Source organism: Callorhinus ursinus, unplaced genomic scaffold (genome assembly GCF_003265705.2).
Source record: "Callorhinus ursinus isolate GAN/ISIS: 27379988/994484 unplaced genomic scaffold, GSC_fseal_2.0 scaffold47, whole genome shotgun sequence".
Classification (NCBI taxonomy): Eukaryota; Metazoa; Chordata; class Mammalia; order Carnivora; family Otariidae; genus Callorhinus; species Callorhinus ursinus.
Window position 1 is genome coordinate 5,869,628 of NW_027397109.1, and position 16,332 is coordinate 5,885,959.

Below are 16,332 nucleotides of genomic sequence, written 5' to 3' on the forward strand. Positions count from 1 at the left end.
TCCTCCAAACTTCACAGTCTTTTCCCTATTTTCCTTAATGTCCTTAATGTGCACTCAACTATTTCTTTTTATGAGGCTTTAAAACCGTGTGTGCTCCAAATACACTGACGCTGTACACGAGGAGTTCTTCGGTAATATTAAGGGATGACTCTCGTAGGACTCTGTGCCTTCGCCACACCTGTATCAATATGACGGTGTAGGACACCGTAGTTTGGTCTACGTGCTCCCTCCCAAATGTTCTCCATACCATACAATTTTTGCCACAGTGGATTCCTGTCTGGCTGTATGCAGTCAAGGGATGCTGTATTAAAAAGCTAGGCGATTTTATAATCAATCAAAAGAGTTTGGTAATTCTAAAGGAAGAGACAGCAACCTCCCAAACCTGCCCCCTTCCATCAGAGGAGTCATGGGGAAAAAAGCAGGCTGCCCTCTTGATTATGGAGTCCCCCAAAACTCTTCCAAGCCACCTGCTCACTGCCTGACCCCAGCCCCACTCTGTTCCTATCAGTCTACCCCCATGTAACAAAGAGGAGCATTCTCGCAAAGCTCCTGAGTAGACCACAAATGATGTGCTACCAAAATGGGCCCCTGTGCTTCAGTCGAGCTGACCAGCCACAGCCAGGTTCGGCTGGGCCATCAGGTCAACCCCAGGGGCCAACCAGGATGAGAGAGACTCCAAGCAAGGATCCCATAGAGTGTGGCTGTGACTCCTGCGAAAGCATGCCAGGGACATCCCTGACCTTCTCTCTATCCCTCTGGGGTGGCCTGGCAAATGGGTATGGCTTCTTAAAGTTCCATGGCCCAGAGCTCCCGGGTGCCTGTCGGATCTCAACATTTCTCTCATTGCGTGCCCCGGGGAGGACACGGCCTCAGGCCAGAAGGGAGGGACAGAGTCAGGTGGATGGACCCTCCTGACCTTACATTCATTAAGGAAGAACGGCCACTGCTCGGCTGACCAAACCTCCAGGCAGGGGTCTCCCCCACTCTCTGTCCTCATGTGTGGGGATGGAAAACAGCCCCTTCAATTCACTCATTTCAGACTTTTTCAGACACTGACATTCATTCTATCCCTTAAAGTTCCCTCTCTGCTGCCTGCTCGGGTGAAGTTTAACCTGATTCCAATTCTGCTGGCCTTCCATGAGCTGGCCCCATTCACAGGAGGCAGCTGATCCAAACTTGCATAAATTCTCTGGGGGTGGAAATACCTGCCTCACATACCCAAAGTTCATTGCTTTGAAATTATATGGTTATAGAAACTCTTCCAAAGACTTAGGTAATGTCTAAGGACTCCCTGAAACGTAAATAAAATGAAGAAGCATAAACAGAAAACAATTAATACTTGCACCTAGAAGAGCCAAGAAGTGTAGCTTGCATAACTTTTCCAAGATAAGGGAGGAAGGACACCACAGGCCCACGCCTCTGCCTACAGTCAAAAGCAGAAGAGGCGAAATGGAACATGAGATTTACGCTTCATGCCCCATAAACAAGTAATGATCTACTCTAATTATGCATCTGCTTTAAACAGATACCAAACATCTCTGGAGACCGCAGAGACACCACGCAACAGGGAACAGAGCCTGCATTCCCCTGCACCAAACACTCTCCGCTAAGCCCTTCGGGAGATGTTTGATGCATCAGGATTTAATTGCTACTCAACGTCGGAATAAAGTTTTATTGAATATAGCCACGTCCATCTGTTTATTTACTGTCTACAGCTAAAAGGACAGTGTGGACTTAACCATGACGGAGACCATATGGCCCACAAGGCCTAAAATGCTTACTATCTTGTCCTTTCCAGAAGACGTTTGCCAGCCCCGGGCTCTACGTGATCTTTAGATCCAAGGTGGCTTGGGAATGCTCCCGCCTGCGGACATCAAAAATCTCTTAGTTGCTATGGTCCTCTCCCACACCTTGTGGTTGAGCCTGTCCTGACACACACACAACACCCCTGCCCCATTCCGCTTCCCGGCGCTTCCACCTCAGTCAACAGCGGCTGACACAACATCACCACCCCCCTGAACCATCTCGAGCACATCTGAACCCCAAAATCAAAGTGAGGTAGGAGAGCCCTGAAAACTTGGCTATAGCCTGAGCTCCTGCGGCTCTCCTTTCCTGACGTCTCAGGGCTACCTTGCCACCAAGAGGTGCCCTCCCAGTCACCACGCAGTCTCCTCCTTCCTGCCTTCGGCCCTTCCTCTGCAGAGGGCACTTAGGAAGAAGGGTCCGACGGCCAGCTCTCATGAACAGGATGAACGCGGCAGACTAAACACCAGAAGTGTCTGCTCCGGCAGGAATCTTAGAATCTCAAGTCCTCGAGGTCGCCCGCAGCCGGCGCCCGCTGAACGCAGACTCTTGGCGGGGTTCCTTTATCTACAGCACAGCGCCCCCACATGGTGCTGAAGGGAAGCACAGTCTTCTCGAACACCGGGGGACTGAAGTGAACCCTCGCCCCGCTCACAGCCCGGATGCCATCTGTGAGAGGGCCCGGCGTTCAACTCGGTGAGGATGTGGAATCAATGTTATCCAGACTTCCACCCTCAGCTCCTTACAGATAGCTCCTCGCTGGAAACTTTACACCGAGAAGTATAAACTCTGACCTCTAGAGAAACTTACCAAACCGCAGCAAATGGGATTCAGATGTTTCCACGTACAGTACAGTGATGTGACCTAGACTTTAAACACTTTGGCAAAAACAGGAAAAATGATGTGGGCCTTCCAGTCCCTCCCAGAACATGATACAGCCTTGACCCGAGTCCTACGGTGATCTGAGCCTTTCTCACTCCTCCTTAAGCCTCCTCACCCACAGCCCACATTCTCTGCCCCTGTTCCACATTAGCTCCTAACAGGCTGCCTCCACGGTCCATTTTCCTTGTTTAACCGAAGACGCCAATTTCTCCCAGTAGATCACATTCTGATCAGCACTCAGAACCGGCCTGCAAGGAGAACTAGTGAAAGCCAATCCTAGGAAATTACCGCCCGCCCCCCCACCCCGGGAGTTCCTCTACAGAGCTGGGAGGAAAGCAGAAGTCTTACATAAAGACTTGGACCCCCAGGCTCTCTGGCTCTGCTGCAGATTCTCTAAGACTGGTTGCATACTGTGTGGGTAAGGGCTAGAGAATTCTAGACGGTGGAGCAAGATAAGGCGGAGGTTGGGGAAGCAGTTTTCTTCTGCCAGGGAAGAACAGACACACAAGAGTATCAGAAACCGCTTCCCCAGAAGCCAATCAGGACAGAAGATACAGAAACAACTCCAGCATCTTATGCTCTGAGCCGATACCAGGCTTTCTTGGGGGCAGCCCATCTGCCAGCCATGCGCGCTCCTAGGGGGCATGATGGAGAAGCTGAGAAGCATGTGGCTGGGCACTAGCATACAGGGATCAAGCGTGAGCACAAGCAGGGCAGAGGTGCACCAGAACGGCCCCCTGCCCCTATGAGCGCTGTTACAGGTGCTTCTAATGCAGCCAGGCAGGGTCCCCGGGGTGGAGTAGCTACTGCCCCAGCAAGGGAGCTTCTGGGGACAGGAACAGGGTCTCATCACCAATGTAAGCAGCCCCCAGGCCTGGCTGAGCATGGCTGCCACACACATACCTGCTCGTGGTATAAGGGAAGAAGGGTATGAACAGCCCCTCTCTTGGTTCTCACGGTTCAACTGAGAAGGTTAGTGGCCTGTCAGGGGACCTCATCAAACTTTCCTTTTCCGGGTACAGAAAGACTCGAGAGGACAGAAGGGAGGTGAATTCTCACTACGCTACCCCCACATCCAATAACAGATGAGATACACACCTATAGGTGTTCCCCGTGACACGCACACACACACACACACACACCTGTGCAGATGCAAATAAATATGGGTGAAGTGCGCCTCTCGGTCTAGGGGCCCGAGAGGTTTCGCCCCCGCCGGACCTGGGCTCCCGTGGGCGGCTGCTGCGTATGCCCCCATGCAACCCCGGAACGGCACAGTCCCCGTGCACTTCAGAAGGTTCGGTACAGCCAGGGGAAGGCACTGTACAATCAGATGCTTCCACTCTCACCCTCTTTGCTCAGAGACCCTCTGGAAGATCTGGGCGGGAAGAGGGGAGGCTCCCTGCGGACGACGGGAGGGCACCCCTGGAGGCTGAACTTCCACCCAGGAGCCGCCATCCCCAGCCCAACCTGCCCCGGGGACCACCCCCGGCGCCGCGACAGATCGACGGGCAGACCCGGAGGGGGCGCGCGCAGTACCAGGCCGCCGCCGGCGCCGCAGGCGCTGATTGAGACGAGGGAACCCGGGTGGCCGAGCACGCGGCCCGAGTAGAAGCACAGCTCGGCGGGCCGTCCGCGGCGCCCGGCCGCGCCCGCCTCCTCCACCTCGAAGCCGCGGGACAGGAAGCGCAGGTCGTGGCGAAGCTGCAGGTACAGGTCGCGCCCGAAGGCCGGCAGGTGCAGCAGCAGGGCGCGCTCGCCCGGCCGGACGCGCGGGGCGGCGGGGGGCGCGCGGGGGCGCCGGCGCTTTCGGGGCCCAGGGGCGCCGGGCAGCGGCGGCAGGTGCACGTCGTCGGGACGCACCCGCCGCGGCAGCACCACCTCCACGTCGGCCGCCGCGTCGCCTACAGCTGCGGGGAGAGAGGAGACGCGTCAGCGCGGCGGGGCCCGCCCGGCCGCCCTCCCTCCGGCCGCCCGCCGCGCACGGGGTCCAGCGCTGGGCACGCCGCGCCAGCGCGGGGACAGCGCGGCCCCGAGCGGGCGCTCCCCTCCTTTCCCTCGCCGCGGCACCTCCGTGCCGGCCAGCGCCTCCGCCCGGGCCCCGCGCCACCCGGGGAAGGGCTCCAGCGCGGCCGCCCGAGCACCTCCGGGGACTGCGGCGCGGCATCGGCGCCCGGAGACCCGGCGGCGATGCGGCCGCCCGGGAGCCGCCTGGAGCCCGGTCGTCCGGCCGCGGCCCGCACCCCCTCGGCCCCGAGCGCTGTCAGCGGTCCGCCACCGGACCCGGGCCGCGCAGGCAGGCGGGAGCCGCCAGGACGCCTAGGGAGGGCAGGAGGAAGGTGGCCGCGAGAGGCACGGGCGAGGAAGGGGCGGTGGGAGAGGGAGCGCTACCTGTGCCCGGGTCCAGTCCCCAAACCAGCAGCAGCAGCAAGGGCAGGACGAGAGGAGGCAGCAGGGCGCCGTCACACATGGTACTGGGGAGGAGCAGCCCCCCGGACGGTCGCGGCGGAGCAGGAGCGCGCGAGGCGGCGGCGCCAGCCGGAGTGAAGCCCTCCAGCCTTTGGAAAAAGTAATTAGCGCTGCGGACAAACCCAACGTGGTAAATCCCAAGCCCCGCCTTCTCCTCGGAAAACAGGAGGCGATTGGGCTCTCGCTTTCCCCTGCCCCGCCTCCCCCTCCCCCATTGGCTAGGACGGGTCTAAACCAGGGTGCGTAGTTAGGTTGTAAGCACTTTCTTACACGTGGTTTCTGGGCAGTGGCGGGGATGGGACACCAGGTGGCGCCAGAGAGCCCCCTGGAGCTGCGCTCTCCCGGAGGACCTGGGAGGACACCTGACAGGTCTGCAGAGTTTGTCCTCCTCGTCACAATCCTCTCTGACCCTGCTGCCCAGCATCCCCAGAAGACAGGCCAGAAATCGTCCTGGACAACCAGTTTCATCCATAAAAGCATATTCTCTCTGCATCTAGAGTAAAACTAGTTTGGGTTGTTTGTGGCTGGACACTTTCACTTTCTGGCACACCTGAGTTTGCACCTGATGGCTACGTACAATGCAGGAATGTTTCGCCAAAGCCTTCGCACCTCCTGTCGTCTTTATCCTCACAGAAGCCAGTAGTACAGGCGTGATCACACGCTCTTACAGATTGAGAAACTGAGGGAGAGAGAGCTGAAGGAGCTTGCTAATTACCCAGTGAGTTTCTGTCAAAACAGGAGCTAGAATTCGTGGTCCTGACTTCCAGCCTGGTGCTGCTTACCACGAACAGCAAGCAAGAGGCTTCAAGAGCAGGCGTGTGTTTTTTTTTGGGGGGGGGGGGCGATGCTAGGAAACTTGCATAAAGTGGCAAAGTCTGGACTTCCAGTTGAGTTCATGCTTTTCCCACCAGAATATAACTGAAATTTGCAAGGAAGATGATCCCTTCAGCTTGTGAGGAGCATCTTGTAGAAAACAAAACAAAACAGAATTAACTGAAGCATAATGGCTCTCAGGTCTCTCCCCCTCCCTTCCTTGTCCTGTTTTCTGTTTCTGTTTTATCAAAGCAGAGAGGTTACCATAGTCCTACTGGACTCTGCTTGGAGCCTTTCAGAATCTAAAATGTATCACGGGATTCCGTGTCATCAGAAGGAATCCAGAGGTGAAAACTGTCCAGCTTCCATGACATTTCATTAACCCCGGGAGTGGACTGCATCACTGGTTCTCAATAAAGCCCACCACTTTTACTACAGCAAACTTGCTGCTCGACGAGTCCTCCAGGGAGTGGCTGATGGAATCCTTTTCTGCTCTGTCTGTCCCTGCCCTCCATAGGGGCTGGCCAGTGCCCAGCACTCAGCAGCCCATCCCCTGCTCCAGGGGAAGCCACTTGCTGCTAGGTACCACGCGCATCCACACAGGTCCAAAAAAGGCTTGGCGCTTTTTCCCTCCCCCTTGACAGCAGCGTCAGCCAACTACTAATGGCACAAGAAATCATGGGGTGTTTTTGGTGCAGCTTTGTAGCAAAAGAGCCACCTCACAGACCTGCCCCCTGAAAGCCAGGGAGCAGCCACCACTCTGCTTCGCAAGAGCAATTACTTCTGCCACTGGAAGTAGTCCTTGTCAACCTATCAGATGATGCTCCAATGCAGGAGTCCATAGGATCATGCAAACTAAAGCACCAGCAAGGTACTGTCTCATCCCCCAGACCGTCCAAAAGTAAAGAGCTGGGAAATATCAAGAATTGGAGAGGACATTCTCCTGCCCCTGGATAGGAGTGTAAATTGGCATGGCCACTTTAAAGAACAATCGGGCAAACTGTAGTCAAATCTAAAATGTACACAACTCTGGGATTCCATGTCTGGTTAACTACCACCAAGAAACACCAGCGCACATTTAAGAATGTTCACCACAGCACCTTCTTGAGAGCAGACCTATTGAAAACCTGAATGTCCATCATTAGATAAATGGCTACTAGAACACAAGGCATCGATTTAAGCTCATATTTATAACACCGTGGAGAGAACTCCAAGACTGGTTATCATATATATTTTTTTTAAAAAATCAAGTTGTGGAAGAATGCACATGAATGATAATACTTCCGTAAATACACACAGTATTAAATCATTTGTATGGTAAAATCCCAGGGAAAAGTCTGGAAGGATACACACTGAACTTTTTTAAGGTTTGGTGTTCTTTTTATATTAAATTGCAAGAAAAGATGCCATTCGGGGTCCAGGCAGGATAATTGCTATCATTCTAGGTATTTCAAGCAGGGGAATTTAACACGGAGAATTGAGTACAAAAGTGAGGAAGAGTTAAAAAGGGGAAATTCAATGATTATATGCTGCCCCCGCCCCTGCCCCTGTGGTGCATTCCAGCCCCAGGGGCCTCTGCTTCCTGCTACACCACTGACCACACCATCACGGTTGGTTCTGGATCTACCAGATGCATGAACTAGACCGGGGCTCTGTGCCCATTGCCACACCAGCAACTTCCCACACCTGTTGCACTAGATACTTATCTCTGTTCCTTGCCATCTGATCTCCTGCCAGGGTCTCTTTTGGCGGAATCTAACAGGAAGCCAAAGAAATGTAGGGGAGACATGTCAGGGAGTCACAGCATGTAGGTTGCAGACTTTCAGCCTCAATGATGAAAAGCAGCCCTTAGAAGCGAGCATGTGGAGCTGAGAGACAGGCCCTCTAAAGGTCTTAATCTGGCCTAGATGAGTCTGAATTCCCTCTGCCCTTCACCATTGTGTTCATCAGTCACCATCAGAAGTTTCAGCCTCCCTTCCAAAATGATCTAGTGTTTCAATACAATCCCTATCAAAATTCCATTGGCATTTTGCACAGAAATAGCAAAAACCCAAAATTAATATGGAAACGCAAAAGACCCCAAAGAACCAAAGCGATGTTGAGAAAGAACAAAGAGGGAGGTATCCCACTGCCTGGTTTCAAGCTATATTACAAAGTTCTAGCCATCAGAACAGTAGAGTACTGGCATTAAAACACACACATAGACCAATGGAACAGAATCAAAAGCCCAGAAATAAACTCAGGTGTATATGGTCAACTAATATTTGACAAGGCAGCCAAGAATACTCAAGGAGAAAGGACAGTCTCTCTGATCAATGGTGATAGGAAAACTGGATATTTGCATGCAAAAGACTGAAATGAGACCCCTATCTTACACCACTCACAGAAATCAACTTGAGTTGGATTAAAGACTTAACTGTAAAACTTGAAACCATAAAACTCATAGAAGAAAGCACAGGAAACAGCTCCTTGGCATTGTTCTCGGCATTGATGTTTTTGGATGACACCAAAAGGACAAGGAACAAAACCAAGAATCAACAAGTGGGACTACATCAAATCTAAAAGCTGCTTCTGCGCAGCAAAAGCAACCATCAACGGAATGGAAAGGCAACTCCAGAACGGGAGAAAATATCTGCAAACCATATATCTAGGAAGGGGTTGATATCCAAAATATATAGGGAAATCTTACAACTTAATAAAAAATAATAATCTGGGGCGCCTGGGTGGCTCAGTAGGTTAAGTGTCTGACTCTTGGTTTTGGCTCAGGTCATGATCTCAGGGTCATGAGATTGAACCCCGCATCGATCTCCACACTCAGCATGGAGTCAGCTTGGGAGTCTCTCCCTCTCCCTCTACACTACCCCCCACTGCTCGTGCATGTGTCCTCTCTCTCCCTCTGTCTCTCTCAAATAAATAAATAAATAAAATCTTTAAAAATAATAGTAATAATCCAACTTAAAAATGGGCAGAGTGCCCAAATAGACATTGTTCCAAAGAAAACATACAAATGGCCAACAGGTGCATGAAAAGATGCTCAACATCACTCATCATCAGGGAAAAGCAAAGCAAAACCACAGATACCACCTCACACCCGTTAGAATAGCTGTTACCAAAAGGACAAGAGATCACAAACGTTGGCAAGGATGTGGAGAAAGGGGAGCCACACTAAGGAGAACAGTGTGTGGTTTCTTCAAAAACTTTAAAATAGAACTACCCTACGATCCAGCAATTCCATTTCCACGGAGACATCTGAAAGAAGGCATGACACCAGGTGAAATAAGTCAGTCACAAAAAGACAAATACTATACAATTCCACGTATATGAGGTACCTAGAATAGTCAAATTCATAGACACACAAGGTAGAATGGTGATTCCCATGGGCCAGGGAAGGGGAAATGAGAGGTGGTTTAACGTGTATGAAGTTTCCTTTCGGAAAGATGAAAAAGTTATGGAGATGGAGAGTGGTGATGGTTGCCCAACAGTGTGAATGTACATAACGCCGCTGAACTATGCACTGAAAATGCCTAAAATGGTAAGTTTTATCTTATGTGTATTTTCCGACAATAAAGGAATGCCTAAATAAAAAAAAAAGAAATCGTTACCATTGGCTATGCTCTCAATTCATCTTAACACACACAAATAGCCTTGTCTTAATTTTGTGGAAGGGCGGGGCTTAATCCCATTTCACGGATGGAGCAGAGGGCTCAGGTTGAGGTTAAAACAAGACCAGTAAGCAGACAAAAACCCTACAGTTGGCAGTGATGATCTGAATGGGACGTAAGGGAAGCCATGCTCCTGGTCTGGGGGTTGAAACAATTTGTTGACAAAAGTTGACAAAACTCAACTTTTCAGCCTATCCACTTGGTTTTTTTTTTTTTGTGAACAGCTCTATTCTGGTGGGCAGTGGTCTTTTCTGATCATTTTGTCCAGCAATGGACCCCCAGCAGGTCGGGTATATTGCCTCTCTTGGCCTCTCTCTTTCGACGCTTCACAGCAGACGCTTGGGTTTGGGTGGCCATCAGAGTGAAATCACTGTGGTGAGTGAACGCAAGACAGACTCTGCCAAGACCCACCATTTCAAGGCCCATACTTAGAAATAGAGCGCCCAAGACCCAGACCGAGCAGAGTATAGAGAGAGTTGTAGGCAATGAAGCCAAACCTGATCCCCTTGAATTTTCCACTCAGGGCTTTCTTGAGCTGGTAATCGGTGGGTCCAGGGGCCAAGACTCATGTGCAAATTTGATCTGTTTGTAGGTGGAAGGATGCCCCTGTACCCTAAAGATCAGTAGGCATGGGTGGGCTGTTTCTGAGAGAGGGTGAGTGAGGGGATTCCACACCGCAAGCCTCCTCTTTGAGACTCAATTCACTTGGCTCTCCAGGGGAGGAGCTCTCCTTCGTGGCCACCCATGAGATGCCACATCCTCTCCAGCAGGGGGCGCCCAGCATCAGTCTTGTCTTCCTAAGCCAGAATTGGTGGGAAATGCAGCCATCCCTGCTCCGAAGGCAAGGTTTTTTCTGATTTCCCTGGTGAGCCTGGATCCTGGCCTGAAAGGCAGCTACTTGGCCAGCATCCTAGCCCTCTGAGTGAATCTTGCTCACCTCTCCCTGTGGGGTCTGGACGCTCCTCCCTGCACCTCCCTGGACCACAGGGTGCTGGCCACATTCGCTTCACCAGGAATGGGTGCCCTTGCCACAAGAGACCATACCTGCCTGACTCCGGGAATGACCCCTGTCTGGAAATTCCTGCTGTGCCCCATTCCTGCTCACCCAAACAGGCTTTCGGGGCGATAACGCAGAACAAGTCCCAGTTCCTACTAATTTGAAAAGTGATTTCTTTGTTGTTGTTCAATCAAGGTTGCTACTGGCCATACCCATTCCCAGTACCTTGGCTCTACCCACCCCCAGGCTGTTCCCACGTGGCCTCAGCCTGCCCAGAGCTGAGCGTCCACCAAAGCCTTCAAGGGTCCCCATTGTCGAAAAGACAACTCTCTCTTCATGTCCTTCTGAAGGTCACCAGAGGCCCCCTCTGAGTAGGAGGCAGCACTTGCAGCCCCTATGTGTCTGAATTCGCAGGATGAGGGCCTTTACCCTCTGACATGAGCACAGGGCTTCACCACAACGAATTCCTCTCCCCAGTGAACGAGAGAGAAAAGCAGTATGTTTTCTGTTGTTCTAGAACACACCTTTCTCAGCATTTGCCCCTTGAGGGGCCAGAGAGGTTCTCTCCCGGTTCTTCCTCTGCTCAAGGAAAGCAGCTTGTCTGAAATACTAGGCTAAAATCTGATGCCAGTACAGAGGCTGGAAAACAGAAGTGACCCAAATTTACATGTGATTTTGGTAAATACAAATGATGATGGTTCGGATTGGTGCGGTGATGATAGAGTATTCGACAGGTGACAGCCGTCTGCAAACTCAGACAGAACCTAAGTTGGGTTCTGCGATGGTTTTAAAATACACTTGACCCTTGAACAACACGGGTTGGAACTGTGTGGATCCGCTTATGTGCAGATTTTTTTATATATATAAATACACTACAGTACTCTATATGTATTTTTTCTTCCTCATGACTTTCTTAATAACAATTTCTTTTCTCTGGCTTACTTTATAGTAAGAACACATACAACATGCAAAATGTGTTAATTGACTGCTTATGTTATCGATCAGGCTTCTGGTCAACAGTAGGCTATTAGTAGTTAAGTTTTGGGGAAGTCAAAAGTTATATGCAGATTTTCAACTTACACAGGGGTCAGCACCTCTAACCCGCATGTTGTTCAAGGGTCAACTGTATATCTGCTAATTACGACCCTCTTCCCTTCCACAGGTGGAACCTAACTCCCCCACTTGAAAGTGTGCTACACTCACTGACTTGCTTCTAACAAACAGAATGTACTGGGAGTGATGGAGTAGGCTTTGTGATTACTGGGGCTAGGTCATAAAAGAATACACTCTCTGCCTGTTGTTCTCGCTCTCTCTCTCTCTCTCTCTCTCTCGTTCTTTCTCTCTCTCACTCTTTTTCATCACTTACTTTGGTGGAAACCAGTGACTAGGTCATGAGGTTACTCAAGCAGCCCTGTGGAAAACCCAAGGAAAAGGAAACCAACTTGCTAGAGCCAACTAACTAGCCATGTGAGTGAATCACTTTGAAAGCAGATTTTCAGGGCGCCTGGGTGGCTTAGTTGGTTAAGTGTCTGACTCTTGATCTCAGCTCAGGTCTTGATCTTGGGGTCCTGAGTTCAAGCCCCGCATTAAAAAAAAAAAAAAAGAAAGCAGATTCTCCATCCTTAGTCAAGCCTTCAGAAGACTTCAGGCACCCGCCTTAAATCCAGCGCCAAACATTATGAGCAGAGACAAGCCATCCCTCCCTGTACCCTGGCTGAATCCATGACCCACAAAACCAAGAGAAAATAAATTATAATTAGTTTTTTAAGCAACTAAGGTTTTTTTGGGGGGGGCAGGGGAGGAGTGGATAATTCATTACACAGCAATAGCTAACTGATACAGATTCATAACACATACTAAAATTAACTCCAAGGTAAATTAAAGATTTGTATGGAAACTCCTTCAATGGTGGCATGCAGGAGGTGGTCATTGGCTCAGTCTACTCAGAAGCCACCTGCAGGCTGAGCAAGGTGACTACATTCACCTGAGCAGCCAGAGAGCTGGTTTGTCCCCATCCATGGCTCCTTCACTAAGCCTTGGTCCAGGTCCAGGGATGAGACTGACTGGCTTGCCTGGCAAGCAGTGAGTGTGGGTGCTTGAATCCATGCCTACATATGTTTGGCACCATCGAAAAGAAACAGGGAGTCTCAGTACCCAGGAGGTAAGCAGAGACACTAAAAAAAAAAAAAAAAAAAAAAAAAAGTCACACAAGAAGGACATAGAGTCATAATACATGCTTGGCTCTGCACAGAACAACTTGTACATAGTCATCATAATGTAAACACTGTGAGATGATTTTCAACTGTTCAAATCAACCAGAGAGAAATGCCAGGATAAATCATTCTGGCTAAGAACCAACTATAAAAATTATCACCCTGGAAAATGTACAAAGAATAAACACCAAAGGCAGAGAGGCGGGAGGTTAAAAAAAAATGACGGAAAGTATAAAGGGTAAGTATCCTCCCCTTCCAAAGTGGAGAAATCAAATAGCCTATGGCTAATAAAATAAGTAGAGGGATACATATATTTTTTTGAATTACCCAGGCAACCAATAAAAGAAGTAAAAATCTCTTCTGTTGGGATAGGAATGTGATAAAAGTGAGGTAAATCCTTATCCACTATAGCAATAAATCAACTGATATATCTAATCTGGAGATCTAAAAAGCATTGGTATAAGAAGAGTTTTTTAATGAAATGAAGGAAGCCATCAGAAAAACTAATAGAAATAGTTAAAAGGGAATGAGTCTGCAGTTAGAGTTGGAGCAGGTGTCATTGTTTCACGCTTCAAGAACTTCCTTATCATTTGCTTTCTTTGCTGAGTGTAGTATTTTGGATTTTTTTTTAAAAATTGTATTTATTTATTTGAGAGAGAGAGAGAGAGCAAGCAAGGGGAGGTGCAGAGGTGCAGAGGGAGAGCTGATCTCCCGCGGACTTCATGCTGAGCGCAGAGCCCCATGCAGGGCTTGATCTCACAACCCTGAGACCATGACCTGAGCCAAAACCAAGAGTCAGATGCTTAACCCACTGAGCCACCCAAGGACCCCCATGAATGTAGTATTTTGAAAAAATGCAATCTTTAAAAAAATTCCAATGTGTTTCCACCTTTAATATACTTAACATATTGCTTTTGTGTTTTCAAGTAGGGTGCATTTGTATAATGTAATATACACAAACAAACTACTTGACCTTAAATTAACCCCATGAGGGGAAAAATAACATTATCTCCCATTATCAGATAGGTAAAGTGAATTGAGAAATCCTAATGACTTGCCCAAGATGACTTAGTAAATTATTTCCTTAAGGGTTATAACTTCTTAAAACATTGACCATTTCTGGGTCAGTCAGTTGAGCATCAGACTCTTGGTTTCAGCTTGGGTCATGATCTCGGGTCGTGGAATGAGCCCCACGTCAGGCTCCACACTCAGCTGGGAGTCTGCTTGGGATTCTCTCTCTCCTCTCCCTCTGCCCCTGCACCCACCCATGCATGCACTCTCTCTCTCTCAAATAAATAAATTAAAAAAAAAAAAACCACTATTTCTTACAAGTGTCCATGAGATAAAGAGTCCCACTTTATGGATGACAATTTAATAGCAACCGAGATACATAATTCTTTTCCCCTCGATCCTGAGGAGCTAGTCAACGGCCGTGGCTCCTAATTCCTTCCTGCATTGTTGCTTGCTCTGGGGGAACTGGTGACCATCAACACAGCATCTGGAAGCTGGAAACAAAAGGAAGCAAGTGAGGTGCAAAGGCCTCATCATAACCCTTTCTGTGAATATATGAACCACACTCCACAGGTGGGGCCACTAGGGAGAAATAATCACGGTGCTCATTCAGGCCACACAGCGGGTAAATGGTAGCTTGGGGATTTGAATCAGTATTGGGGCACTGGAGTCATGCCTCTGTCATTAAGGGGAGAACCTGGAAGAAAAAAAGGAAGTCCACTTGCCTATGAATGGATCATATGGCTGTGTAGTAAATCTGCCTCTAACTGAATGGTTTAAGGCAATGTTTTTGTCTCCTCAGATCCTCCATGTTCTCATCTGTAAAAGGAGACGGTGAGCTAGATTATCTCCCTTTGGAACTTGAACTTGATTTTAGCCTAGCTGATGAAATCAGGTAAAGAATAAGTTAAGATATTCCACTGGAAAGGAAGAAATAAAATTGCCTTTATTCACAGAGAATATGATCATATTTGTAGGAAATCTTAAGAAATCTATTTTTTGAAGTTATTGGGACTAATAAGTTCAGCAAGGATCCAAGATAGAAGATCAATATAAAAATTTCAATTGCATTTCTATACATTAGCAATGAACAGTCAGAAATTAAAATTTTAAAATACAATTTCTAACCACACAAAAAATATAAAATACTTAGGGATAGGTCTGAAAAAAAGATGCCAAAGATATGTATGCTCAAACTACAAAACATCACAGAGCAAAATTTTAAAAGATCTAAATAACTGGGAGATGTACAATATTCATAAGACTCAATATTGCTAAAATATCACTTCTCTCCAAATTGGTATACACATTTGATGCATCCTCAAAGTCCCAGCAGACTTTTGGAGGAACTGATAAGCTGAGTTTAAAACTCCTATAGAAATGCAAAAGTCCTGGAAAACAACTCTGAAAAAGAACAATTTGGTGGACTATCTGATTTCAAGATTTATTGTAAATTTATACTAATCAGGACAACATGGTATTTGCATCAAGTCAGACAAAAGAAATCAATGGGACAGAAAATAGAACCCAGATATAGAACTGCACATATGCAGACAACTGACTTTTGGAAAAGGTGCAAAGGTGAAGAAAGCATAGTCTTTTTTTAACATATGGCTAGAAAATTTGTTTATCCATAGGGAAAAAAATTAACATGTATACGTTGCATCATGTAGAAAATTAATTCAAAGTGGAATAGAAACCTAAATGTGAAACTTAAAACTTCCAGAAGAAAATGTAGGAGAAAAACCTTTGTGACTTTAAGGTAGGCGAAGATTTCTTAAGATATGACACCAAAAGAATGATCCATTGAAGGGCATAATGATAGACTGGACTTCAATGAAACTGAACACATTTGGTCTATACAAAACACTGTTATTAAATGAAAAGACAAGGCACAGGTCAGGAGAACATATTTGCAGAGCATATATCTGATAGGATACTTATACCCAAAATATATATAGAACTCTCAAAACTCAATAATAACGCTATTCAAAAATGATAAAAAGATTTGAATAGACATTTTCCAAAGAAGTTTCACAAATGGCCAGTAAGCACATAAAAAGATGCTCAACATCATTCACTAGGGAAATGCAAATCCAAACCACAGTGAAATACCACCTCACGCCCATTAGGATGGCTACTTTCAAAAACAATGGAAAATATGAAGTGTTGATGTGGAGAAACTGAAACCGTCATACACTGCTGGTGGAAATATAAAATGTTACAGCCTCTGTACAAAAATATGGCAGTTCCTCAAAATGTCAATCACAGAATTACCATATAGGTCAGCACATGAGGTTGGAGAGTTGTGTAATGGGTATACAGTTTCTGTGTAGAACAGATGATAAAAAAATTTTTTGAAAATAGTGGTAATGGTTGATCAATATTGTGAATGTACTTAATGCTACTGAACTATATACTTAAAAGTGGCTAAAATGGGGCGCCTGGGTGACTCGGTCGTTAAGCGTCTGCCTTTGGCTGGGGT

The 16,332-nt window shown here is 48.1% G+C and overlaps 1 protein-coding gene across 1 annotated transcript in view; it reads right to left on the reverse strand.

The window, feature by feature from the left end:
* The window catches only part of ADAMTS17 (ADAM metallopeptidase with thrombospondin type 1 motif 17), a 359,075-nt gene extending 353,593 nt beyond the window's left edge, over positions 1 to 5,482 (reverse strand). Inside the window, exons 1-3 of the mRNA XM_073882500.1 lie at positions 5,422 to 5,482; positions 5,074 to 5,240; positions 4,222 to 4,592 (exon numbers count right to left, since the gene is read on the reverse strand). Coding sequence (XP_073738601.1) covers positions 4,222 to 4,592; positions 5,074 to 5,152 — 450 coding nt within the window. The 5' untranslated portion in view covers positions 5,153 to 5,240; positions 5,422 to 5,482. The remainder of the gene's footprint in view (positions 1 to 4,221; positions 4,593 to 5,073; positions 5,241 to 5,421) is intronic.
* Between the last annotated feature and the right edge of the window lie 10,850 nt (positions 5,483 to 16,332).